This window comes from Panthera pardus, unplaced genomic scaffold (genome assembly GCF_024362965.1).
Source record: "Panthera pardus isolate Hobbes unplaced genomic scaffold, ASM2436296v1 HiC_scaffold_1, whole genome shotgun sequence".
Taxonomy (NCBI): domain Eukaryota; kingdom Metazoa; phylum Chordata; class Mammalia; order Carnivora; family Felidae; genus Panthera; species Panthera pardus.
Window position 1 is genome coordinate 85,909,506 of NW_026526654.1, and position 27,676 is coordinate 85,937,181.

At 46.4% G+C, this 27,676-nt stretch overlaps 1 protein-coding gene across 10 annotated transcripts in view; it reads right to left on the minus strand.

The window, feature by feature from the left end:
- The window catches only part of LOC109266145 (phospholipid-transporting ATPase IB), a 635,626-nt gene that overhangs the window by 562,757 nt on the left and 45,193 nt on the right, over nt 1-27,676 (minus strand). The window contains exon 1 of one of the 10 annotated variants that reach the window (XM_053900795.1): nt 1,477-1,606. The exons of the other annotated variants lie outside the window; for them this stretch is intronic. Within the exon in view, the coding sequence (XP_053756770.1) occupies nt 1,477-1,516 (40 nt within the window). The 5' untranslated portion in view covers nt 1,517-1,606. Of the gene's footprint in view, nt 1-1,476; nt 1,607-27,676 lie in introns of those variants that run through there. 10 annotated transcript variants of the gene reach the window in all.

Sequence of the window (27,676 nt, forward strand, 5' to 3'; positions counted from 1 at the left end):
CTGCCATTAAGATTAACCGTGGTCTTTACAGCTTGAAATTCTTAATTTGCATTCAGTAGGTTTCATTTGTTACACATAATAGTACAAGAAAAATACCTACCTTGGGGTTCTCAGGGCAAAATAAAACTGAAAAATCCAGTCTAATGGTTGAAAAAAGTTATATATAAGGACATTTTCGTGTTGAGTATTGATTTGTTGACTATGGTAATTTTCCCATCAATACTGTTTGCTGACTATGGTAATTTTCCCAATACTACTTATACAAAGTATATAGGAGAGGATAATTTGTATTTGAATTGCAAAAATCTGAGTCCTACCTTGTCCAGGTTGAAAACGTGAATGAGGAAACAGGTCACAGACAAGGTGGGGCAACTGGGTGGCTCAGCCGGTCAAGCATCCGACCCTGGATCTCAGCTCAGGTCATGATCTCGCAGTTTGTGGGATCGGGCCCCACGTCAGGCTCCGCGCTGATGGTGCTGAGCCTGTTTGGGATTCTCTCTCTGCCCCTCCCCTGCGAGTGTGTGCCCGTACTCTCTCTCTCTCCCCCCTCCCCCCAAAATAAAAAATAAACTTAAAAAATAAGAAAAGAAAAGAAAACCAAAAAGTTCAGCAGGAAAGCTCCGGTAACACTTCACAGCATAGTGCCAACCCCCCCACCCCCGCCTTGGCATCAGCTGAGGTCAGTTCTGTACTCAAGGCCCTCCCACTGTCCCAACTGTAAGGTGGGGACAAAACCATTCAATTACCAAAAGCAACAGATCTTGACAAAGGATGCTTTCGATTCTTCTCCCCACAACAGTTTTCAGCAGTTATAACTTTTACCAATTAAAAAGCAGTGGTCTAGAAAGTTCGACCCCAATTCACATTCCCTAGATTTGGGTATTTTAGTAGCCATTGCATCACTGTTCTAAAAACCGCAAAAGCAAACTAAATACCTGACCGTTCAGCACGATATTCAAACTCCTCGTCCAAGAAACAAATTAAGAAAAAGCAATTTTAAAATAGCGTGAGTATTGTGACCCCCCAATCAGCAGCTTCTAGTTTTGAGCCCATGGTTTTCCTTTTTCTGGTGCTCACTGAGATAAACAACCTATTCTAAGACAGAATATTATCGGTCCACGTTCACGTGTAACTTCTGGGTTTCTGGCTTCCGGCATACCATCTAATTTCATTTTCAGGTTTCACCTAAATATTTTCATTGCCAAAAAAAAAAAAAAAAAACAAAAAACTAGTTCAGGGCTCTGAACATATTCAAAATATATTTGGCTGACCTTTACGAAAAGAAAGAAAAATTCTTTGAACCGCCTAAGCTGATCTTGCTACATTTCAAGCTACAGGACGAAGAATCCCTTAGATCCACAAGACAGAGGATTCTATCTACTCAAAGTAGTGCTGCTCTTCTCCTAGTCCTCTGTCACCCGTGCCTTGTGTAGGCTGCACCTACATTAGGACAGCGTTGTAGATGGAGTCTATTACCTATGGAACAGCATCTCCTACAGCCGTAGATGAGGGGCATGGTGCTCGGTCCTTTACACGGGCTGCGTGAACACAAAAGCAGCCGTAAGCGTTCATAGGTGTCTAGGCATTAAGAGCTCAAAGCGGATCCCCAAGATAATCTGAGAGAATTACATTATGCCCTGAAACGGTCCTGTTCCAATTTACGTGGCATAATAGCAGAAAGAGGAGTGGGAGCCACTTTTCATGGAAAAAAAAAAAAAATTTTTTTTTTAACTTTTTATCTACCAAATTAGCAAAGGAAACAGTGGAAGGATAGTCATGGGTATATCTTGCTAGATGACAGTAAAATTTCTAGGTGAATAGAAGCCTTCTTGGCTTGCTTTAATTCCAAGTCTCATCTGAGGATTCATCTTTGAGCCTGGGAGCAAGTTATAGGGAGAAGTTATGGGGAGAGCCTACAACCAAGACCCTGGCTCCCCCAGCACCCCAGCAGAGCTCGGTCCCACTAAGTGCACCTCCACATGGAATTCAGCCACATCGAGGCAGGCACCACCATCCCGTCACTTAAGAAGGGGCAGACAAGCACCCCGCAGAGCTGCTCCCTGGTTAACCTCCGCTGGTAAAATGGCTCTTGGATTTTAATCCCGAAAACTCCAGGCTGCAAAGATTTCTCAACGCGATGGCTTTGGGTGGATATTTATAGCAAAGAAAACGTAAGACCCAAAACTCATTTAACAAAACCCTAAACCCGAAACAAATGAGGAGAAAAGGAAAAAAATCCTGTTAAAAGCCTGCCAAGTCACAAAGGAGGTACAGGGGCAATGGCAAGGTGACCTTCGAGGGGATGGCAAATTAAGACTTTCTTCTTCTGTCAAATAGCCTGATGGATTCTACAGCCCCATACGGGTAACATTTGTGGAAATCAGTAAGAGGGTGAGTCAAGTTCCATTTTGTGACTTTTTTTTTTCCATCCCCTGGCACCTCCCACCTCCTCGGAAGATTGGACACTGTCTCCCCGTTAGGGAGACCCTGCAGCACCCAGGCCCCCAACACTGCCTGAGCCAGATGGTTTGCCAGAATTGCCCCAGAATCGCCCCTGCCCTGTCCCGGCACACACCAGGCGCTGGGGGAGCTCGTGACGGACCGGTACGTTCCCAGGCCAACACATCATTCACGACATTTTCTTTAGGGATGTTGTAAACGCTCTGGTCCCTTATCACAGCACCTTTTGGGATTCCCAAGAGAAATTCAAATCTGGACTCCGTATCCCAAATAGCTCAGTGTCTCTGTCTTCTCACGGACACTAATTCTCCCGACTGATCATGCCTCCTATTTGCTTAGGCTGCTCAAAGGATTGGAGCCAACTGTATTTTGACTACTGATTTTGTCTTATTCTTTCTCCTATTTCCTCGTCTCCCCAATTTTCTCACTTATCTCCAGTTTGTGACATACCCTGCCATGTTGATAAATAATCGTTCCATAAAAAGACTAATGAAATAATTAGCAACCTAGAAATAAAAATCCAGCATTAAAAAACAAAACAGCATGAACTAGGCCAAATTTGCTAACAAACTTGGTTCAAAGCTGGGGAACTATATTTTCTAATTCAGCTCTATGGTCTTTGACTATTTATAAAAAATAAAAACCCTCCATAGAAGTCATCCGAAAAAGTTGATAACACCCTTAAGAGTTCTTTGGAAAATACGTTTTTTGTTTTTTTTTTTTTAATTTTTTTTTTTTTAACGTTTATTTATTTTTGAGACAGAGAGAGACAGAGCATGAACGGGGGAGGGTCAGAGAGAGGGAGACACAGAATCTGAAACAGGCCCCAGGCTCTGAGCTGTCAGCACAGAGCCCGACGCGGGGCTTCAACTCACGGACCGCGAGATCATGACCTGAGCCGAAGTCGGACGCTCAACCGACTGAGCCACCCAGGCGCCCCTGGAAAATACGTTTTGAAGACAGGATTCGGTCTTAAATATTTACTGAATTTCCCTCGGTTGCAAATCTCCTACCCAGAACTTCCTTTTTCTCAAAGTTTACCTGTTCCCCTCCGCCCCCCCCCCCCCACCTCCTGGTTAAAAATCCACTAAAGGATCACAGAATGCTTTAGACACATTCATTCATCTCAGATTTTAAAATGGTGACTCTGAAAAATAACAAATATAACAAACTGGGGAAAAGCCTTAAGACCCTTCATATTCCTTAAGAATTCCTTCATATTCCAAAATGTTAACAGTACTTCTCTTCTTTAGACTTTATGGATATAAACGGCTTATTTCTTCTTTATTCCTGTTCTTAATTTCATTTTCTAAAAGAACATTTTAGGATCAGAACAAGATTAAAATAGGAAGGTTGTTTTCCTTTCTATTTTCTTATTTTTTAAAAACTGGGGGCGCCTGGGTGGCTCAGTCGGTTGAGCGTCCGACTTCAGCTCAGGTCACGATCTCGCGGTCCGCGAGTTCGAGCCCCGCGTCGGGCTCTGGGCTGACGGCTCGGAGCCTGGAGCCTGCTTCCGATTCTGTGTCTCCCTCTCTCTCTGCCCCTCCCCCGTTCATGCTCTGTCTCTCTCTGTCCCAAAAATAAATAAATGTTAAAAAAAAAAAAAAAAACTGCCTTCTTAACACCGGATTCATAAATTAAGGCTGCCTTATCGTATCAACATACGTGTCCTGTATCGAAACTGGAGATTGCCCAATGGTGAAGAATCCTTTTGGGAATTACGAAGATCCCAGAGTGTCTGCTTGTTTAAAGTCTGTCTCACTTTCTCTCTAAAGCAGATTATACACTCCTTCAGCCTCTCTTCCCCTACCCATTCTTTTAGGCTTCAGATAAAGTACAAGTTTCCCTTAATGTATTTTCTTTAAAATCCACTTGTAATCCTGACTTTAAAAAATACATGAGGCTCTAATCCTGTTTAATGGTGAGGTTTTTACCATCAGGAAACTTTTAGAAATGCTAAATACAAATCCCTAGCAATACCAGGAAAAGCTTTATTTTAAAAAGAGTCGATGGATTTTATTTACACTATTTCCTGAAATATTGCAGCTTCAAAGGCTTTGAAGACTAATTTTATAGGCCTTTGATCTGTGGAAAAGCCATCTGATTTCTTAGCTTAAGCATAGCCCCGGGAGGAAAAAAAGCAAAATATGTAAACATCTGAGTTTTTAAATTACAGTTAAAGCAGTTATTAACAATGTCTACATGGTCGAAATATTGCTCTGAATCCAAATGACTAATTCTGACCCTAATTGGAAGGTTATGGATACATCTTCAGAGTCGAATTATTGCACCATAACTGAAGGTAAATTTGAAATCTCCAGTGCTAAATTTTATGGTCGTGAACCAATAAAAAAAAAGACAGCGAACAGCTTAAATTTAGTCAGAAAAGGCACACACATGCACATGTGAACACACACACATGCACAGAGCGGTTCTTTCTATTTAACTGTGCAAAACTTTTCATGAGATCAGTTTATCCTGTGATCTAAAACTAGGGGAAAAATAAATAACATTCTGGCCAAATGGTAGTTCCAAAATTAACAGATTTTTTTAAATTTTTTAACGTTTTTTATTTATTTGAGAGACAGAGACAGAGCGTGAGCGGGAGAGGGGCAGAGAGAGAGAGGGAGGCACAGAATCCAAAGCAGGCTCCAGGCTCCGAGCTGTCGGCACAGAGCCGGACGTGGGGTTAGAACTCACAGACAACAAGATCATGACCTGAGCCGAAGCCCTATGCTGAACCAACTGAGCCCCCCAGGCGCCCCTCTATTTCCCACTTCCAATGCCTGAGAGTTCTGTATGCAATTAAGAACTGCAGTCAAAAACTCAAGAATCAAGCATGTGCGTTTTACTCTCATATATGCAAGGAACGCTTCAAAAACAGGCTAGAAACAATATGAACTGCAGGACACAACTGAGATCTTCACATCAAGTCGCCACCACTCCTCCCTCCTCCCCCCATCCACACACACCCAAGTCAAGGAATAAACACATTACAAAATGCCTTTTCCATATAGTCACAGAAAGACATGGGGCCAAAGCTCAGGAGCTCAGACCTCGCATGGTTTAAAAACAAAAGGAAAAGGGGTACCTGGGTGGCTCAGTCGGTTAAGCGTCTGACTTAGGCTCAGGTCATGATCTCGCGGTTCGTGAGTTTGAGCCCCGAGGCGGGCTCTGTGCTAACAGCTCGGAGCCTGGAGCCTGCAGCCTGCTTTGGATTCTGTGTCTCCCTCTCTCTCTGCCCCTTCCCTGCTCATGCTCTGTCTTTGTCTCTCAAAAATAAAGAATAAAAAAAAATTTTTTTTAAACAAAAGGAAAAAAGCAGGTCGCCTGGGTGGCTCAGTCGGTCGAGCGTCCAGCTTCGGCTCAGGTCGTGATCGCACGGTTCGTGAGTTCGAGTCCTGCGGCGGGCTCTGTGCTGACAGCTCAGAGCCTGGAGCCTGCTTCTGATTGTCTCCCTATCTCTCTGCTCCTCCCCTGTTCATGCTCTCTCTCTCTCTCTCTCTCTCTCTCAAAAATAAACATTAAAAAAATAAAATAAAAAATAAAAACAAAAGGAAAAAACAATTAGAAGTCATTCCTGGACTTGTTTAGATTTCCCCTGAACTGACAAAGTATACAAGGAACCTCCCTAAAGCTGACGACCCCCTTTTCCAGGTGCAGCCAAGAAAACCCAATGTCTGGGTGCACCTCGTGAGCTTAGAATGAGTGCTGGGGAACTTCGGTCACAAACTGTCTGCGTCATTTACTGAGACGTCAAATATGTATACTTAGGGGGAAAAATATAAAAGCAAGGGTGTTAGGCTCTATGAAAGAACATTTACCCACCTAAGAACGCGTAAATCCCTACAAGCCCACTTAGTTACGAATCCTAAAGGGGTTTTTCTGGGAGTGCTTCCTTTTGAGAGATGTAAACAGGGTCACATCGCCCACAGAAAAAGTGGACAGAAAGAAAATGAGCAGGCTAGTCCACTAGTACAAACCTCAGGGACATGACCTTGATCGGCAGGAGCCCGGCTCTCGGCCAGGGCGTCCCTGCCCAGGAGACTCCACCAGGCCTCGGAGACACCCTGCTCAGCTCACATACACATATGACCAGATGTCAGCCCCAAGTATTTGCTAGGAACCATCAAAGCTCCCAAACTAGTCAATATCCACACCGGGGGGGGGGGGCTCATTCCACATTTATGCAAGTCTGCAGATCCCCGGGGACGAAAGTCAACGGACACTTTGCATGGGGTCTCTGCTCCATCCTAGGGTCCCTAGAAACACCCTCGCCTGGGATTCAGTGCAGATAAAACCCAAAGCTGTCCCGTGGCTGTGGGCACACGAGCATGCAGACGCCCAAGGCCTCCGAGGTCAATCAGCATAGGAACCCCAAGTGCCCAGTGATGTGGGCGAAGCTGATGGCACAGCCTCTGTGCGGGCCCCTACGTGCTTCTACACGCACAAACCAGGCCCCGAAGCTTTAAAAATGAGAACGTTAAAAGTCACTCACGGGCGTGGATAAACAAAACGTGGTCTGTCTGTACAATGGAATATTATCTGACCACCAGTAAATCACATTCAAATTCATCCTATAACACAGGTGGCCCTTGAAAACATCATGCTAAGGAGCCCCACACAAAATACCACATAGTAGATGATTCCACTTATGGGAAAGGTCCATAACGGACAAATCCATAGAGGCAGAAAATAGGTTAGTGATTGCTAGGGGCTCCAGGGAAGGTAGGGGAGTATGGGATTGCCTTTGGGGGCGAGGGTGGGGGGGGGAATAAAAATGTGCTGGAATTAGATAGTGGCGATAGCTGCTTTCAGGAGGTACTAAAGGCCACTGAAGTCTACATTTTAAAGAAGTGAATTTGATGTACGAATGACAGCTCATTAAAAAACAGTCATGCGGGGCGCCTGGGTGGCGCAGTGGGTTAAGCGTCCGACTTCAGCTCAGGTCACGATCTCGCGGTCCGTGAGTTCGAGCCCCGCGTCAGGCTCTGGGCTGATGCCTCGGAGCCTGGAGCCTGTTTCCGATTCTGTGTCTCCCTCTCTCTCTGCCCCTCCCCCGTTCATGCTCTGTCTCTCTCTGTCCCAAAAATAAATAAAAAACGTTGAAAAAAAAATTTTTAAAAACAAAAAAAAACCAGTCATGCACTTTTCGGTACGTAGGTTATATCTCAATGAAGAATTAAACTTTAAAAAAATGCTACGAGTTCACATTTTACTCAGAAGCTCCTCATATGAAAGCAAGACCATTGCCTAATTAGAAGCAACCAAGTAAGTACTAAAACTGGATCTCAGATAACCTCGGGTTGTTTTCTAGAGCGGGGGAGGGGGAGGAGGCATCAATTCCCATTCCACTGTGACTACGTGGCATTTCCCCCGACCAAAGTAAAGGTCCCCATTAGAATGTGTCAATTAAAATCCGTTTAGAGAAAGCATATAAAATTAAGTGTTGAGGTTTTCCGGTCCGTTCAAAGGCTTTTTTTAATCAAAATAGTCAAGAGACAGGTTTACATCTATGTGTATATCATTTGAGTAATTTACATGTTATAGACGCATATGTATTGCACATGTATTACACATACAAGGAGTGCCTACTTTGTAAAATACGTTTGAGGTAAGAATACACACGCAAGTAGAGACCGCACCAACTATTCCATTCCTGTTAAGTACGCTCAATTCTGTACCATAACCTTCCGCCTTTTCATCTCTCAGGACATCCCCAACAACCCTCATGTCTAACCACCGTTCCTCAACCCACTACAGTGCTTCCTTGTTACCGTCTTCTGGAATCACTCTTCCCAAGATCAAGGGCAACCCCCTACCTACCAAATCCAGCTGTCCACATGTTCATTCCTACAAACCCCTCCGCAGCGTTCAGCCTCATAAAGTAACATCTCCTCCGTGTTACCACAGTCCCTGTTTGGGTTTCTAGGAATCTGTTGTTTTCTCTTTCCACCCAAATGTCCCCCTCTGACCATCCCCCCACATGTGAGGCTCCACCGTTCTGTTTTCAGCTCCCACCCAGGCTGCACATTCACCCAAGATTACGCCGTCCTTTTCTGAGCTGGTCTGGGTCCCAGACCTCACTCATGGACATGAGCCCATGTTTCCAGCTGCTTAGCAGACATCTCCACGCAGAGGTCCCACATACTTCTCCAACGCTCTAAATCCAAACTGAGCTTTCCTCATCGAATCTGGTGTTTATATTAAGCTCTCGAACCACAAACATCGGAGCCCTCACTGATTTTCTGTCTTGGAGGCACCGCACAGGTTTCATTTCTAGAAGCCCAGCCCCTCCCCCCAGCCATCCCTCTCCAGGGTCTCATCCTCACCGGCTGGATCATCACACACCTGCTGACTCCTGCCCAGACTGCCTCCCTCGTCACCGACACCTGACCCATCACTCCAGGCTTGTGACAGCACCTCCCACCTCCCAGGGCCCTCCTGGCCTACGTGATAAACCTGAACACCCGTGGAAATCACACAAGGCAGAGTGACTTCTCCTGCCTCCTCTACTATTGCACGCCGGCACGGGAGCAATGAGTGCATCCTGAATGCGCCAAGTTCCTGCACGACCCCAAGTTCCCACACGGTACTTGACAGTCTGTTACATTTACCAGTTTCTTGAATAATTAACACACTTAAAATGGAACGCTCAAGGAGCACAAATGGCTCTAGCATTAAGAATACCCGTCCACTCAGCTGCCTGGTTTTCCTCCTTGCAGACCACAACCAGATTTGGAGGAATCTTTCCAAAGAATGAACATGCTTGATGTCTTCTTTAGACTCTCACTGCCTACTTCCCCTGGAATCTAAAAAAAAAAAAATTAAAAATAGAAATACTATACGATCCAGTAATTCCACTTCTGGATATTTACCCAAAGAAGATGAAGACACTAATTTGAAAAGATCGATGCACCCCCATGTTTATTGCAGTGTTATTTACGAGAGCCAAGACATGGAAACGGCATAGACAGTCAGATGCTTGGATAAAGAAGATGTGAGGGGCGCCTGGGTGGCTCAGTCGGTTAGGCGGCCGACTTCGGCTCAGGTCATGATCTTGCGGTCCGTGAGTTCTAGCCCCGCGTCGGGCTCTGTGCTGACAGCTCAGAGCCTGGAGCCTGCTTCATATTCTGTGTCTCCCTCTCTCTGACCCTCCCCTGTTCATGCTCTGGCTCTCCCTGTCTCAAAAATAAATAAACGTTAAAAAAAAAAAATTAAAAAAAAAAAAAAGAAGATGTGAGACACACGCATGAAAAACAATGAAATCTTGCCATTCGTGACAACATGGATGGACCTAGGTCATTCTGCTAAGTAAAAACAAGTCACAGAACAAGAAATACCATATGATTTCGCTTATGTGTGTAATGTAAAAAACAAAACAAAACAAAACTAGACTCAAATACAGAGAACAAACAGGTGGTTGCCAGGACAAACTCAAATGTCCCACACTTTATCAAAGATTTGCCTTCCAAGGAGACCTGAGGAGTAAAATTCTAATGCTTCCAATAAGAGGGACCCTTGGGGTTATGGGAAACAAGAAACAAAATGGAATTATACCCAAATACCTAATTTTTTAGAGAGTCAAGTTTTATCCTTCCCACACCCTCCAAATTTAAAACGTTAAGATTTAACGGGAAAGGCCTTAAAATAACGAGAGATTCCTTTATTCAGGTTCAACAATAAAGCTCAACTAGGGTGGGGGTGGGGATACAATCAGAAAAGAGAATCAACTTGGACTATGGTCCCAGGAATCTGTCCAGCTTCTCACCCTCCATTAAACCACATCTCAATAGATTCCACTGAGAAAGCACTGTGTGTCCTCCATACTTTTTTTTTGGGGGGGGGGGGCAAGTTTCTAGCTTTTAAACGGAAGGATTGATCTTGGACAAGAGTGGGAGGAAAGGCCAATGGGAAAGATGTATATTGGAAACACAGCGGTAACGGAGCACATACACAGACACGCTGACGGGAGCGGAAGGAAAAGAGAGGCCCGTCCGCAGAGACTTTCACAGAGCACGTAGTTCAGGCCCGTGCTTCTGACGGTCGCTTACATTCAGGAGGCAGGCTGCGTTTGGAACCATCAAGAACCCTTAATAGCTAAAACACAAGCTCAAGTGCCGCAATCATCACTGGAACGCCCGCGGGTCTAGGAGGGAAAAACCGACCACATGTCTTTACTGAGACCATTCGATAAAATGACTTGGTTTAAGCGAACTTGTTTCTGAAAAAGAACTTTAACCGACTTCTTTACGATTCAGTCTCCAGGAAATCCTACAGGGGCTTCAATCTGTTGTGCCATACACTTTACATTAAGAGTAATAGCAGTTAAGGGGCGCCTGGGTGGCTCAGTCGGTTGAGCGTCCGACTTCGGCTCAGGTCATGATCTCGCGGTCTGTGAGTTCGAGCCCCGCGGCGGCCTCTGTGCTGATTGATGGCTCAGAGCCTGGAGCCTGTTTTGGATTCTGTGTCTCCCTCTCTCTGACCCTTCCCCCGTTCATGCTCTGTCTCTCTCTGTCCCAGAAATGAACAAACGTTAAAAAAAAAAAAAAAAAAGAGTAACAGCAGTTAAACCTGTGTGCAGAGACCTGGAACATTCTGCCCAGAAGTGCAGAGGGGGAGACAGAAGAAAGTAATCACCAATCAAGTCACTCCTAAATTGGAAGGTCGCTGACATCCAGAAGCACCCTGCTTGACAATGTGGTTACAGAGGCCATAAGGTTAAAGGTGCTTTTAGACCCATCAGCTATAAGAGAAACGCCACAGGACAGGAAGAGGGACTCAAGTCAGAATCACATAATCAATCAGTGGCATTACACACATTACAGACTGAAGAGCAGTTTCAGCAGGACAGGATTCGGTGAGCCTGTGCTGGGCCTCGAGGAAAGGCCTCCTCTCTCTCCCCGGCCTATGACAGCTGACCCCCATTCCCGCTCCACGCCCCAGCCCTCCCCACTCAGGAGCCCCCCCAAGTCCCACAGGACAACGCGCTCCCCTCTCCCAGAACCAGAGTGCGGAAGCCCGGGCATATTAGTCCTTGTGGTGGCGGCAGAGGGTGAAGGAAGAAGGGTGAAGGCCAAGTTCGCAATTTTATTGAAAATAGAGGACCGTTAACGGGACCTGCTTGTGACCTTTATTTAAATACCTTTGGGTAACTTTTTTTGACTTGCAACACAGGGAAGGTAGGGACACTTACCGACAAGCCCACAATGACAGGACGACTTTGAGTCACAGGCCTTATGGAGACAAACCTCTAGGTAGAGGGTATGGCGGACCAAGCACGCGCACTCTCAAACCTCAGCGGCACCCTTACATGAGGCATGAAAAACAAGCCCACGCTTTTTTTTTTTTTTTTTAATTTTTTTTTTTTTTAACGTGTATTTATTTTTGAGACAGAGAGAGACAGAGCATGAACGGGGGAGGGTCAGAGAGAGAGGGACACACAGAATCTGAAACAGGCTCCAGGCTCTGAGGTGTCAGCACAGAGCCCGACGTGGGGCTCGAACTCACGGACCGCGAGATCACGACCTGAGCCGAAGTCGGACGCTTAACCGACTGAGCCACCCAGGTGCCCCCAAGCCCACGCTTTTAAAAGAAGCATCTCAGTCTACAGACAAATGCTTCTGTCAAAATCCACAGGTAAATAATACATGCTCTCAGAGAGCCTCTGAAGGTGTTTATTAAGTCCTTAAGGAATTCTCTATATTCCCCTTGATTCGGAAGTGTTTTGTCTACTTAACTAACACTACAGTTAAGGAATGCGCCAGAAAAGGACAGTTCTGTGGCTTCGTCCTTCCCGAGGACCAGAAAGCAAAGTGTGAGCCCTGTACCTGCAGGCCTGTTTTAATCACCTCCCAATAATTGCTCATCATCACCACTTTATAATTGGCGGCAATTACAGGGGGATTTAACAAGGGGCTCAGTTCGAGGTACGCCATGATACGGACAAAGATGGTGAATCCTAAAGGAGCAAAAAAGACCCAAATATCCTCACAGGGAACCTCAGTCAGAGGTTAAATACGCCAGGCTCCACATTTAGCAGCAAACGCGTCCTATACAATCGCTTCACCTCCAGAGATTTTCACGACGCCCAGTAGAGCCCGCCGTACAAAGTCATAGATCAGACTCCTTCTTTTGGGGGGTCTGCTGTGTACTTCTAGTGCTGTGCAGGTACAAAGTAATAGTTACTTGTGTAATTCTCAAGTTGCCATATGGCTTACTTCTTTAAAAGGAAGAGAGGAGCGCCTGGGTGGCTCAGTTGATTAAGCATCTGACTTTGGCTCAGGTCACGACCTCACGGTTCATGAGTTCGAGCCCCGCGTCGGGCTCTGTGCTGATGGCTCAGAGCCTGGAACCTGCTTCGGATTCTGGGTCTCCCTCTCTCTCTGCCCCTCCCCCACTCATGCTCTGTCTGTCTCAAAAAATGAATAAACATTTAAAAAATTAAAAAAAAAATGAAAGGAAAAGAGAGACCATAAGCTATGGAGAAATACATAGACAAATGTAAAAACTATAGTTGCTATGCGTTACACACAGTGAAGAACAAGGCTCTGAAGACAAGATGCGTTCCTAATGTGAAAGGTGAAAGAAAATGGAGTCCCTTACATCAAGGGGTTCTGAAAGGGAGTCGGGAGGGCATTAAGGAGATGGGCCTTGGGACGCCTGGGTGGCTCTGTCGGTTAAGCGTCAGACTCCTGATCTCAGCTCAGGTCACGATCTCTCATGGTGTGTGAGATTGAGCCCCGCATCAGACCCTGAGCTGACAACACAGAGCCTGCTTGGGATGCTCTCTCTCTCTCTCTCTCTCTCTCTCTCTGCCCCTCCCCTGCTAGCTCACACACGTGCCCACTCTCACACACTCTCTCTCTTTCAAAATACATGAAAAAATACATATATGAAAAAAAAATATTTAAAAACTCCTGACTTTGGCTCCCTAGTGGGATGCAATGTGGGATTTGTTACCCAAATCTGTGCCTCCAAATCGCAATTCTCAGACCCCAAACAACTGCTTTTATTTTATTTCAGTTCTGCCTCTTTTTCTTGGTTGACACTAAGTAATTATCTGGTCATCCACTAAAGTACCAGAACCACTAAGGGACTATTCTATGCGAAATCAAGTTTGAGCTGTGCATTTTTTAATGTTTATTTCTTTATTTGGGGGGGCGGGGAGGAGAGAGACAGAGGGAGAGCATGAGCAGGGGAGGGGCAGAGAGAAAGGGAGAGACAGAAGTCCAAGCAGGCAGAGCCCAACTCTCGGGGCTCAATCTCACAAACCATGAGATCGTGATCTAAGACAAAACCAAGGGTCAGACACTCAACCAACTGAGCCACCCAGGCGCCCCTGACCTGTGCATTCTTTACCAAGATGTTTAGTAGTGACATATTTTTAAAGAATGATGGGGTGCCTGGGTGGCTCAGTCAGTTAAGCGTCCGACTTCAGCTCAGGTCGTGATCTCACAGTTCATGGGTTTGAGCCCTGCGTCCAGCTCTGTGCTGGCAGCTCAGAGCCTGGAGCCTGCTCCGGATTCTGTGTCTCCCTCTCTCTGCTCCTCCCCTGCTCGCTCACGCTCTCTCTCTCTCTCTCTCAAAAATAAATAAACATTAAAAAATATTTTTTTAAAGAATGAGATTTCCGTCCATCCAGAGTTGTAATGCACGTTACACAATAGAAAAAATCCTAGGTATTCATATTCAGTCCTGGAACTTGAATCAAAGTTTTGGAAATAAAGGGAAGGCAGTTTAAATCAAATAACTTCAGCGAGATATCCCAAGGAAGCAATTTAAAAATAAATGCAGTTTGGGGGCGCCTGGGTGGCTCGGTCGGTTAAGTGTCCGACTTCTGCTCAGGTCGTGATCTCACGGTTCGTGGGTTTAAGCCCCGCATCGGGCTCTGTGCTGACAGCTCAGAGCCTGGAGCCTGCTTCGGATTCGGTGTCTCCCTCTCTCTCTGCCCCTCCCCCACCGCACTCTGTCTCTCTCTCCTTCTCTGTCTTGAAAATAAAGATTTAAAAAATTAAAAAAAAAAAAAAGCAGTTTGTACCGAGCTGTTTATAGGTACACCAGCTAAATCTTTAAAACTTAAATTCATCATTTAAAGCTTGAATTTCACTAAAAGAAGAAGACTTGAAAGGGCCCCGTATGTTCAAGTCCCCAGTTTGGATCTCCGTTCCAACCATCAACATTCCGGATGTTCCCTGAAAACTATCCGTGACCATGTTAATTAAAGCATGAAACTTTACAAATTAAATACTAAGCCCATCTCTGTTATCACCAAAAATTTTGTCTAGTGCTCACACACTGCATCTAAAAGCATATCTAGTATTCAATGGAATAATTCTTGGCATAGCACATCGCTGTTAAAAAAAAAAAAGAAAAGGAAAGGAAAGGAAAGGAAAGGAAAGGAAAGGAAAGGAAAGGAAAGGAAAGGAAAGGAAAGGAAAGGAAAAAACAGGTTTAAAATGCAGACAAAAGGGGCCCCTGGGTGGCTCAGTCGGTTAAGAGTTGGACTCTTGATTTCAGCTCAGGTCATGATCTCCTGGCTGGTGAGATCAAGCCTTGAGCTGGGACCCTGCATGGACAGTGTGGAGCCTGCTTGGGATTCTCTCTCTCTGCCCCTCCCCTGCTCGTGCTCACTCTCTCTCTCTCCCTCTCAAAATAAATAAATAAACTTTAAAAATAAAATAAAATGCAGACAAAGACCTACCTTCCTCCGAAGCCCCGTCTCTGCTCTGACTGAAACCTCGCCCCCCTCCCCTGACCCACCTGTCCCCTTCCATCCTTGGATTTCATCGCCCCTCGGCCCGTTGGTGACCCTGCCGGTATCGACCCTCCTCCAGCTGATTAATTCTAAAGCAGTTCTTTTCAAATGATTCTAAAAACAAACAAAAATAAATAAATTACACAAAGATAGGCACAGGTCTGAAAGGAAAAAGAGGAATCCCATTTGGGCCGCTCCCCACCCTGAAAATGATGTCACATGTTCCTAAAGCTTTGGTTTAAAGGCTTTGCTGAAAGAAAGAAAGAAAGAAAGAAAGAAAGAAAGAAAGAAAGAAAGAAAGAAAGAAAGAAAGAGAAAGAGAGAAAGAAAGAGAGAAAGAGAGAAAGAAAGAGAGAAAGAAAGAAGGAAGGAAGGAAGGAAGAAAAAGAAAGAGAGAAAGAAAGAAAGAAAGAGAAAGAAAGAAAGAAAGAAAGAAAGAAAGAAAGAAAGAAAGAAAGAAAGAAAGAAAGAAAAAGAAAGAAAGGCTTTGCTTCTGTGACTGGTCTGTCCACAGAGACCCTTCAATATAAAAGCTTAGAACTCTGAGAAGAGGATTTAATTCACTCAGCCACGCACATAGGCACACACAGTCGTGCTTTTCCATGAGTAATCTATGAGAGTCCTTTCTAGAACTCTTCACACACCTGCCTCAGTTCTTTGCTCCCATCAATTGGTGGCAGAATCCTAGCCAAGACGGCCCATTATTTGGATTGTTAAGAAGGATGCACAGGGAACCAGACCCTTCCCTGACCACCTCCTGCATTTATCATTTATTTACTGCTCTACTGCTCTAGTCCTTTCGTATTTCCTACGTGCCAAGCTTATATTTCCAATTAAATGTAATAAATATAAGTTCCCTATCGTCTTAATAGTTCTTTAGAAGTCTACCCAGGGTCAATGCTTGTACTAAATACGCTGCAGCTGGTGGGAAAAAAAATCAAACTTGCTGACAGTTCCCATTACTATTCCCTATTCGAATCACAGCACTTCCTCTATGACTGCAAACTCGGAGAGCCTAGCGAGAGAGTACCCGGGGTGGTGGTTCAACTTCCTGATTAGTTTTATGATTTGGACAACGTAGGGGTACGTGCCCCATCTTGAGCCCCCCCACTCCTCGGTGACTGAGGGTCAAGTCAGTAGGCCCAGGACGATGGGCGGCAGGGTGGCAGCAAAGTCACCTTGGGAGACCACCTGCTGAGGCCCTCCCCCACCTGCATTCTCCTCCTTCCCCTCCTGCCATCGAGTCCACTACCTTAAGGACCCCTCCCCTCCGTTCATTAGACTCTGTGCTCCTGTTTCAACACAAGGGCTTGGGTGAGAAATCTCAGAGCAGCCCAATTTAGGATAAATTGCCTCCTGCAAATGGGCTGTTCAACGTAAGTGCATAAAGCCAAAGTGGACAAAATTTGTGCTGCAGTAGAAAACCATGAAATGTCCAGCTCACGTCTTTCCAGGTTAGTTGATTCTCGCTTCTCATTGTCTTTGAGTTCTGTGAATTGCAGACAACTGAAGGCAATTCAAAGTAATTCTTGCCTGTAGACAAGGAAATGCTGCCAGATGGCAGGCAGTTCAACTTACACCCCCCTCCCCATTCTGCAGAAAAATGCTAATTTTGCCTCTATACGCATATACACTTCAGTATTCCTGATCTAGAAATGCGTCTTCTTTGGATGATGCTTTGAATGGACTGTAACATCTTACCGGCTCCCTCCTGAACGCTACCTGTAGGACAGCCATGATTTAACTTAAACAAAAGTCCTCCAACACGGCAAACGGGGGAAGAGGCAGGGGGAGCGGCCTGGTCCGAGGAGATCAGAGCTCCCAAGTGGAGGGAGGGCTGGGAGCGGCGCGGCTGAAACCCTATTCGTGAACTTCTATAGAGTTGTCCTTTCCACAGAGCCTTTTAAAGACCGCAAGAAGATCTCAGCTGACCCCTCTCTAAGACAGAGCTTCCCTGGGGTCTGTGCACACGTTAGATGTATTATTCCAGAGGGGTTGGGATCTTCTAATTCAGGTCCCCGTTCCTCCGCAGTGGAGGATCTGTACACAGGAGCGCCAGGCAGGGCGATGCTGACGGCTTCCTACGCCAGGCCCCGGAAGGAAAGAGAGGGTTGGAAGAGGCTGTTGGTTAACAGGGGAAATGATAGTGGATTAGCAGTGTGGGTGGTATGAGAGGTGTGCAAGGTAAAATCTGAAGGCCTGGGGTGCTAGGAGGGGGGCCTAAGAGCACAGCACGCTGAGCACCAGTTAATTTACTTTGAGAACACTGCAAGTGTCTGGGTCCACGGCAAAGCCGACTTCCCCATTCCATCAGTGTTACGGGTGTCACCTGTCTATCTACGCGTGAACGTTTTCATTCTATTTCTGTTGGTTATTTCTCACAGCTTCGTTGCCCGCAGATTGAGCCAGTAAACGTGTGATGGCCATCTGTGCTGTGCGGGCGCTGTGTTCGCCCAGAAGGCAGCGTTTCTCAAAGTGCAGGCAGCAGACCCCCGACCAGAACTGCCACCGTGGCTTCTTAGAAATGAAGGTTCTTGGGGTCCACCCCCCACAGTGAATCAGAAATCTCCACTTCGAACGAGCTTCTTAAAGTAATTCTAGTTTGAGCTGAACGGTTGGGACCATGGAATCGTAGATTTGAAGCATCTGGAGCTGCCCAGAGGACATCTGAAACTGCCCCCCACCCCTGCCCTGCTGTCCACAGATGGCGAGGAGAGGCAGAGGAGAGAGGCGGATCCCACAGCCTGGCAGGCGGCAGGTTCCATAAGCAAGGGCTCACCTACAGGGCGGGTGGCCACAAGGCAAGCACCTCCCTGCGCCTGCCCATCAGATCTTCAGTGTAGGGGCGCCTGGGCGGCTCCGTCGGTTAAGCGTCGGACTCTTGATTTCAGCTCAGGTCATGATCTCACAATTTGTGAGACAGAGCCCCGCGTCGGGCTCTGTGCTGATAGTGCGGAGCCTGCTTGAGACGCTCGCTCTCCCTCTCTCTCTGCCCTTCCTCTCTCTCTCTCTCTCTCTCTCAAAACAAATAAGCATTTTTTTTTAAATCTTCAGTTTATAAAGAGGCCTTAATGGGGCTCAGTCAGCATATAGTGCAGAGGTTCCCAACGCCGTATCACTATCTCAAGGCTAGGTCCTTGGGGCACCTCCTGGGAGCAGGGAGGGCACGTGGAAGCCATATTCCAAGGACGTGAGGAGCCGCCAAGGGTCGGGCCCAGATCACAGGTCAACCAGTGGTCACGTCCTCCTGATGACCCTTCCCCGACAATCATCAACTATGGCTTGTTGGAAAGACCTTTTATCCCATCTGTACCATGAAGCAGCACCACCGGCCTCTCAGGACTATTATTATAATCAAATGGATGATATATGCGAAGGTGCTTTGTACGCTGTGAAAGCAAATATTATTACCCAGCTTCCTTCAGTTCTTTCTGAAACAAGTGAGAATATCAATGAACAAATGAACCAATCAATGCAAAGTTATCCAGCACCTGAGAAAATGGTAGAAGATAAATATTTGGTGATGAATGAATCCACTTAAAGACTGTCTAATCCTATCTCATAGATGAAGAAACTGAGTGCCAAAATCTCAAAGCAACTTGGCCAAGATCACAGCGTCAGACCATGGCCCCAAAGGCAGGACACAGGGCCATGCCTCTGGAGAAACGGCAGAAAACAAAGTAAAATAAAAGTAAAGGTCCCTGTGTGGTTAGAGCACGCCTTCATGTACAACAGGCTAAAGGTGGAAGGGAATGTCTGGTTCAGCCTAAACTGGGAAAAAGCGACTCACGCCCGCCTTTAGAAATAGCCGCAAATTTATGGAAAACTGGGGGCAAAAGAAGGTCCCAGGGGACAAAGACATACTTTCAGACAAGCGGAAATCAACTAAATATCCTAACACTTCATAATTAAAGTCCCGATAAATGGCGTCACTTAATCTGGAGCCCAGTCTCCTAAACCGCCCGCGATGGTGGCCCAAGTTCTAAACCACATGGCAATCTCAAGCAGCAAAGTTGCTCAAGAGCTCGGATCACATTTTTCTGGGACACGGTTTATGAGGACACAGTATGGGTGTAGCTACTATTTCATTCAACTGCCTTTAACTCACGTATGTCTCAGTATTTTCAACCTGAAAAGAAGTTGCTTTTACTTTCTTTTTGGTTTATTTATTTATTTTGAGAGAGAGAAAGAGAGCATGCACGCTTGTGTGCATGTGAGGGGGGGGGGCAGAGAAAGAAGGAAAGAGAGACTCCTAAAGAGAGAGAGAATGCCAAGCACGCTCCACACGGTCAGCCGAGAGCCCGACGCGGGGCTCAAACTCACGAAACTGTGAGATCGTGACCTGGGCCGAAATCCAGAGTCCTATGCGTAATTGACCAAGCCACCCATGTACCCCAACGAGTTGCTTTTAGTACCTCCCATGAATAAAAGAAAGCAGGAAAGCTAAAAGAAGCCTTTCAGACATGAATCTTAAACATGAATAAAGGTAGTCATTCTGGAAGAACTATCGACAATTTATGCTTCTCCTGGGCAGTTTATAAGTCCTGTGATACAACAAACTAACCAAATAATGATGGTGATGGCCTCCTGCTAATGCTTCCAGAGAGGTTTAAAACCTGTTCATCTTGAGAGGAGTCGGGGAGAGTAATACAAACTCTAAAATTTCTGTAAAGGAGGTGAACACGTGGACATCAAGCCTGTCGCGAATCATGGCGCACTGTCTACGCCTGCTGTCAACGGATGTTAGGACACGACAGGAAAACACACATCCAGGGCTTTCACCATCTAACTCTGGTGCTGGGACATCCAAGAGACTTTCACATAAATTTTTTTTTTACGTTTATTTATTTTTGAGAGACAAAGTGAGACAGAGCGTGAGCGAGGGAGGGGCAGAGAGAGGAGACACAGAATCTGAAGCAGCCTCCAGGCTCTGAGCAAGCGGTCAACACACAGCCCGATGTGGGGCTCGAACCCACGAACCATGAGATCATGACCTCAGCCGAAGTTGGACGCTCAACCGACTGAGCCACCCAGGCGCCCCCAGACTTTCATATAAAATCTGGAGACAAACTTTTTCTTTAAATTTTTTTTTAACGTTTATTTATTTTTGAGACAGAGAGAGACAGAGCATGAACGGGGGAGGGTCAGAGAGAGGGAGACACAGAATCTGAAACAGGCTCCAGGCTCTGAGCTGTCAGCACGGAGCCTGACGTGGGGCTGGAACTCACAGACTGCCAGATCATGACCTGAGCTGAAGTCGGCTGCTTAACCGACTGAGCCACCCAGGCGCCCCAACTAGAGATAAACTTTTATAAAATAAATGGAGGTAGGAGTGGGGTCAACAGCAGCACAAACGAACCCACTGACAATGAGAAAAAACCCTAGTATTTTACCATTTCCATGTTGCCAGTGCCCTTGCAGCCCCAATACGCAACAGAGCTTTTGGCTTTAAGAGGAATTTAACCACTGCAATACGGTTCTCAGATAACCCCAATTGTTCATTTAACAAATAGTTGTTTTCTGTAGAAGAAACAGTGAACAAAACCCAAAGCCCATCTCATGAAGACTGCAAGTTGTTCAGGGGGGCAAATAACAAACAAATACATATATAACATATGCAATAGAGCAAAATTAAAGGTAAGCACATGGACAGTGACCAAGGAGTTCAATTTCAGATGTAGGAAATGAGGAGCCCAGTGAGAAAAGCACACCCACGATTCAGAGCTAGTGCAGAGTCCCTAGACAAGGACTGTTTCGTGTATTTGAAAAACAGCAGGGAAGGCAGTGTGCCTGGAGTGCAGGTCAAGGGGAGGAGACTGGTAGGAGCAGGCCTGGTCAGGAGGCCCTCTCCCATGGTGCTTTTTAGACTCTACTCCAAGTGGGAGTAGGAAGCCGCCTTAGTATTCGCACAGGAACATAGTATGGTCTGACTCAATCATAAAAGGACCAATCAGGCTCCTTTTATGGTTGCGAAAAATACGTGGTTTTTCGTGGTTGCGAAAGGGAGCTGTGAGGAGACCCGTGCAGACTTAACTCGAATGATGGTCGCCTGGACGGGAGCCTTAATCGTGGGGGTGCTGTGAAGCGGTCCTACCTGGGGCAATATTTCTAAAGAAGCATCCGCAGGCCTTGCGGACGGGTTCTACGTGGGGTGAGAGAGAGAGCAGTCAAGGGTTCCTCCGAGAACTCGTGCTCCATAACGGGATAAATGGCGGTACCATTTGTCAAGAAGGAGAACACGTGCGGAAGTGAGATGGGTGCAATTATTTAAAAAAAAATTTTTTTTTAACGTTTATTTATTTTTGAGACAGAGAAAGACAGAGCATGAACGGGGGAGGGTCAGAGAAAGAGGGAGACACAGAATCTGAAACAGGCTCCAGGCTCCAAGATGTCAGCACAGAGCCTGACGCGGGGCTCGAACTCACAGACCGCGAGATCATGACCTGAGCCGAAGTCGGACGCCTAACCGACAGAGCCACCCAGGCGCCCCGAGATGGGTGCAATTTAATGCACACATGGGACTTACGATGAGTTCATCATGTTCAGAGGCAAGCATATGAACGTGAACAACGTTCTGTGCTATGGGATCTACGGTGGTAGAAATGTGAATCTAACGAAAAAGCTTATCAACCCTCATGGCTGTCATAGTCTCTTTGCTCAGGGCGTCAGTTTTCCCAGAAACCACCCGTCTTTAGCACCTGCTCGATCTGTGAAGGCACCATGCTCCTCTGCTTCCTCCCTGGCAAATTTCAAGTATGTGTGCCCTCCTGGCTAATTATTTGCACCACACCCGCTTGACACAACCCTGTGCCACCAGGAACTGATAAAAGAACAAATGCAGAGATGACATAACAGCTGGGTGGTGGTGGGGGCACAAAAGGGGGGAAGAGACCAAAAGGAACCGAGGGCAACGCTCAGAATGAAATGTACATTTAGGTAATTAACCACAAATCAGGCAATGAAATTCAGCGCCACGTGTGGTTCCAAGGCATGGAATCGATATTATAACTAGGGTTATTAATATGCAGGAAGCCTCAATTAGATAGATGGAAGCACTCAATTCATGGAAAAGAGGCATATACGTAAGCTGATTCCAGGGACCGGTAAGGACATTGCACATTGCATCCTGGGTCGAAGACCAGACCGCTTAAACTCCTAAAACTGATTATATTTATCTCTGTGGTTTAATACAATTGATACTTCTGTCTAGAAATATAGTCCTTGTGACAACACAGTCACAGAATCAAGAGTCTCTGGTGCCAGGGCACCTGGGTGGCTCGGTCACTTCAGTGTCTGACTCTTGATTTCAGCTCAGGTGATAAACTCATGGGTGTGGGATCAAGCCCCGAGTCAAACTCCAGGCTGGTCACGGAGCCTGCTTAAGATTCTCTCTTTCCCTCACTCTCCCCCTCTCTCTCCCCCCACCTCTGCCCCTCCCCAACTTATGCACACGCATGCGCTCTTTCAGCCACACACATCTCAGGTTCCAGTCACAGCTCTGATTTTTGACAGGCTATTTGGCCTCTATGGGTCTCAGTTTCCCACTTGGAAAGTGAAAGGCTCAGTGACCACCACGGCTCCTCTGGCTGTAGCTGTCAGCGGTGCTGCTGTCTATGGTGACCACCCCACACGGCCGACCCTGACCTGCCCTCCTGCTCACATCGCTGCATTCAATAACAAGAACGAGCCACCAATTTTTACAAGATTTTCAGTCAACCTGCGGGAGAATGATAAACCTCAGCAGTAACCTAAGAAATAAAGTAAATAAAGTAATAAAGTAAATAAAGTAAAACAGAGTTATCGAGGAATAAAAATAGAGCAGGCTTCAAGGAAATGAAGAGCCTTTATTCTGAAATGGTGACCAGTTCTTCGGTTCGTGAAGGAGGAGAAAGTTCTTGACTCCAGTCCTGCTCAGCCTCTAAACCACTGCGGACTTTGGACCAGTCACAGAACACTTCTGGCCTCCATTTCCTCAATTAAAAATGAAAAAGAGTGGTGGGGGGGCAGGGGACGGGCGCAGGGGTAGGGGGGAGCGCCCGGGTGGCTCAGTCGGTTAAGCTTCTGACTTTGGCTCAGGTCATGATCTTACAGTTCGTGAGTTTGAGCCCCACATGGTGCTCTGTGCTCGGAGTCCGGAGCCTGCTTCGGATTCTGTGTCTCCCTCTCTCTCTGACCCTCTCCCCCACCTGTCAAAAATAAATAAACATTAAAAAAAAAAAAAAAGAAGAAGAGAAGAAAAAAGGAAAGTGGGTTGAACCCCATGCCACATTTGAGCTTAAATCAGAATCAGAAATAGTAACTAGACTCACTTAGTTTTTAAGTTAGATGATCACATTACCAATCAGGTTGCAAATCTTCTGAAAAACAAGTCTGACGGCAGGTATAAAAGATACTCTCACTACAACTACTTGACTTGCTAGAGCGCTTCACATAAAATCAAGCATGAAGTTAACTTTTGTTTTGGTATACTGAATTAACAAACAGATCCGTTTGGCATTATGGGGTGCACCCGTGCGTGTCCTGCCCGAACCCTGTGGGGTCCAAGAGAGGACAGGCCAGTGGGTGACCAGTTGGCTGTACTGGCCCCCTGTGGGTCTATGATGCTTCATTCCCCAAGGCCCCTGCCTCCTCCTTGCTGATATAACTTGATACACGGCACCTGAGGTGGCCCACCTCTGTTTCTTGCTGAGGTCCAAAGGCCTCAAGGAGCCCTCCAGTAGCCACCTGGCCAGGAGCGGATATGGACAGTGAGAAGTTCGGAGCTTTGCTTCCCTTAACTGGATTACTTTGGCACCTAATACATTTTGAGCACAGCCCTATGGCTGTGGAAGGCAGATGGTCTCTGAACAATCAAATCATGTTGTCAGTGGGAAGTAAGGGCATTGCTCAATAGATCCTTCTAGCCACCAGTCCCCGAATACTGTGGCTTATGCTGTAGCTTTTGTACAGTAAACAACATCTTTGTTTTCAGTAGGGCTTTGGGCACACCAACCGTCTGGCGGGAATCGTCAGGTAGACGGCCGCCATCATTAAACAGCCCTGCAGTGCTCCCCACGGAACTCCGCACAGTGCCCGCACAGTGCTCCTTCCTCCCGTTCCGAGCAGTTTCACACAACCCGCACCTGTGCCTGCCCCACGGGCCGGCCGTCTGCCTGTGGGAGGCGTACCCCCCACACCCCTTGAGCCTGCTGAGGTGCGTTTTCAGTTTCCAAAGTAGCCTATATCTTACGTAAAATATAGCCTCTATTTTAGTTGTCTTGTGAACCAAATCGCTTCAGCGGGAGCCGTGCACAAGACTCCCCCTCACGTTTCATTTATTTTGGAGAAGCACTATGCTAATGGGCTCAGCCTCTTTGGCCATTTGGAGTCAGAAAATACCCTAACCTCTGCAACTGGCTGAAAAAGTAACCAGGTGCCAGCGCAACACGAAAATTCTATTACTTCTGCTGTCAATGGTCCCTCCTGATGGTAAGGCAGTCCATCCTGTTTCATGGCTGTACGTTAATTTTTTTTTTTCAACTTTTTTCTATCTTTTTCCCCAGTTATCATCGCTGATTCAAAGGCGGGACCGTATTTGACCCAAGCTTCGTGGTGCCTGGCTTAGTGTTTTCTGTCTTTTTGAAAGTCAGGAATAATCCTTACAAGAACCTGAAACAAAACACGATCGTTCTCTTGAATCGCTTTTTCCATTTACTCTTCCAGGTTATCGATTTTACCATCTCTTTCCTATTTCAGCTTAGCTATTTGCCCTGGTCTTTAGATTTTTTTAATCTTGGATTTTGAGCCCTGGATGCCCAAGATCTTATCACTTTGTTTTACGTTTGTCATGCTTCATAAAGATCATGCGGGGAGTGATATACAAATGTCTGTGACCATCTCCTTCCTCCCCAAAAGGAAATGAAGCCGTGGCAAATTCCTTTTCTGTAAATAGACACAATAGACATTATTACTAAGCCTGCAGACTTTAAGTCAATATTTCAGTAGACAGAGCGTATCATGGCAGAGACGGGATGAAAGCCAGCCTGCTGGTCTAGCCGGTGGTGATGTTTCCAGAAACCGTTTTCAGAAAAGAGAGCTTTACAGGAAGATCAAAATAGAAAAGGGCATAAATGCCAGCACAGGCAGGGGACAGAAAAGTAAAGAAGAAAGGGTTTTGAATAACAATTCCACGAGACGGTATGTGACTCTGCAAACTATAATTGAAGGTACTAAAATCAGGCGACACAACAACGCTTTCTTCCTCCAAGTGTTATTATAATTCCTTGCATGTGTGCAAAAAGCCCATTACTTCTATATTTGAGCCGTTCCTTTTGCAACACTCCAGGAGAATCACAGTATCGTCCTGCATCTATAATCAGAAATTAAAATTCTTAGATGTGCAATTAGTTTCCTTCAACTATCAAATCAAGGCACCATGACGGGTTGTCCCAAAACATTAAGAGACAGGAGGATTTCCCCCTTAGACAGTCTTTGAAAATAAGGCTAAGATTATTTTGGGAGAGACAAGAGTTTAAGGCAATGGCTTAGCATATACATAATCCATAAACAGAACTCATTAATAAGACCCTAATAGTATACTTTGAGAATTTTTACTCTGCTCTCCTACAAACCTAGTCACCAGTAAATATCCACTGGGTGCACACTGGGGGGAAAAAATGTCTTTCAACAAGATTAACACACAAGAAACAGGATCTTCACAGCAGGCATCTCCATGGCCCCCTATCCTGTCGCACCGGAACCCCAGAGGGCAGGGCCAACTTATTCTGGGAACCCGATCAAACGTTTCAACTCCAGAGGAAAAGAGGGCCCTCTCTCATTCCAGCGGGAGTGTTGTCTTTGGCCACAAGAGATACCAGCTCCACCTCAATAAATTAGGCAGATCCCAACAACTGTGTGACAACAAAGGCAGTCTGCATCCAGGCCAGCCCCCTTCATCTGATGGGACAGCTCATGTCCCGGAACCGAGGCCACTGTGCGGTGCCCGACAGCAGCAGCCTGCCGGCCACAGGCAGACCTTAGCAGCCAACACAGAAAGCAGGGCCGGACAGGGAGGAGTCTGCGGGGGGAGGCAAGAGTGGGAATGAGTTCCAGTCATCCTGCTCCTGGGTGCTCAGAGCCTGAAACTAGCGAACTGCCCCCGATTGCTACAAAGGTAGGGTCCTACCCTTAACGAGGAATTCATCTCCGCGTCCAAAGAGGATTCAAAAAATTCATAAATTTCACAAAGGCATGGATCTTTAAAGGGATTTTTCTTTTCTCCAGGAGCGACTCTCAAATTCAGGGTCCAGAAGACACTGACCCTCTAGACATCCCTATCTCCTCTACCGCTATCTCTGTGCCTGGGAGGCGGCCTGAGGGGAGCTCAGAGGGGCCTGAAAAAGAGGCTGGGATACTCTTCAGCGCTAAAAAGAAATGGGCTCTCGAGCCCCGAAAAGACAGGGAGGAACCTTACGTGCATACCACTAAGTGAAAGAACCCAATCAGAAAAGGCTGCATACCGTACATGGTTCCAAGCATACAGCATTCTGGAAAAGGTGAAACTGGAGAGAATAAAAAGATCGGTGGGTGCCAGGGGTTAGGGAGAGGGAGCGATGAGTAAGCAGCGCACGGAGGAATATTAGAGCCGTAACACTATCCCACGTGATACCATAATGGTAGACCCGTCACTATCCGTTTGTCAAAACCCACAGAATGCACATCGACAAGACAGAACCCTCACGTAACCCACGGACTTTGGCCAGTACTGAAGTGTCACTGCTGGGTACCACTCTGGTGCGAGAGGTTGACGGTGGGGGAGAGTGAGGGGGCGGGATTAAGGAACTCTATACTTCAACCAATTTTGTTGTGAACCTGAAAAACAAAGGAGAGAGAGAGAGAGAGAGAGAGAGAGAGAGAGAGAGAGAAGGGCGATCGGGGCCAGATCCAAAGCCCAGAGAACACTGGGAAAGGTTATGGAGACACCTGGGGGAACGGAGACTGATTAACAGAAGCCAGGCCAGTTACAAACCTCGGAGCCAAAGTATTCCTTGCCATACTGGTTTTTGAAAAGTGCTGTAAGAGTACTTCCTTCTCTCCAGTGAATGGTATTGAGAGATGACCCAGTCTATGCCCCTCAACTCAAGCCATTCCACACCACGCCCCTTTGTGCTTCCCCCAGGCCAGAGACCCTGTCTTACACGCCTAGGTGGCCGCACAGCCCCGGTGTGATGCCTTCCACCCGATATATTCAAATTATTCACAGAAGGAGAGACGATGGGCTTACTTGAAAAGCCCAATCCAACCTCACAATGTAGCACAGGCAGGAAGCTCTCCCTAATGGCAAACATTCTCTTCGATTTTAATCCACTTTCTTGTGGGCCTTTTGGTTGTTTCCCTACTGTGACATTTCAAGAGCTGATCCTTTTCCTCTTAATGCCCTTGTATCCTCCTCCTCTGGATCAAACAGTCCCCATTTTTTTT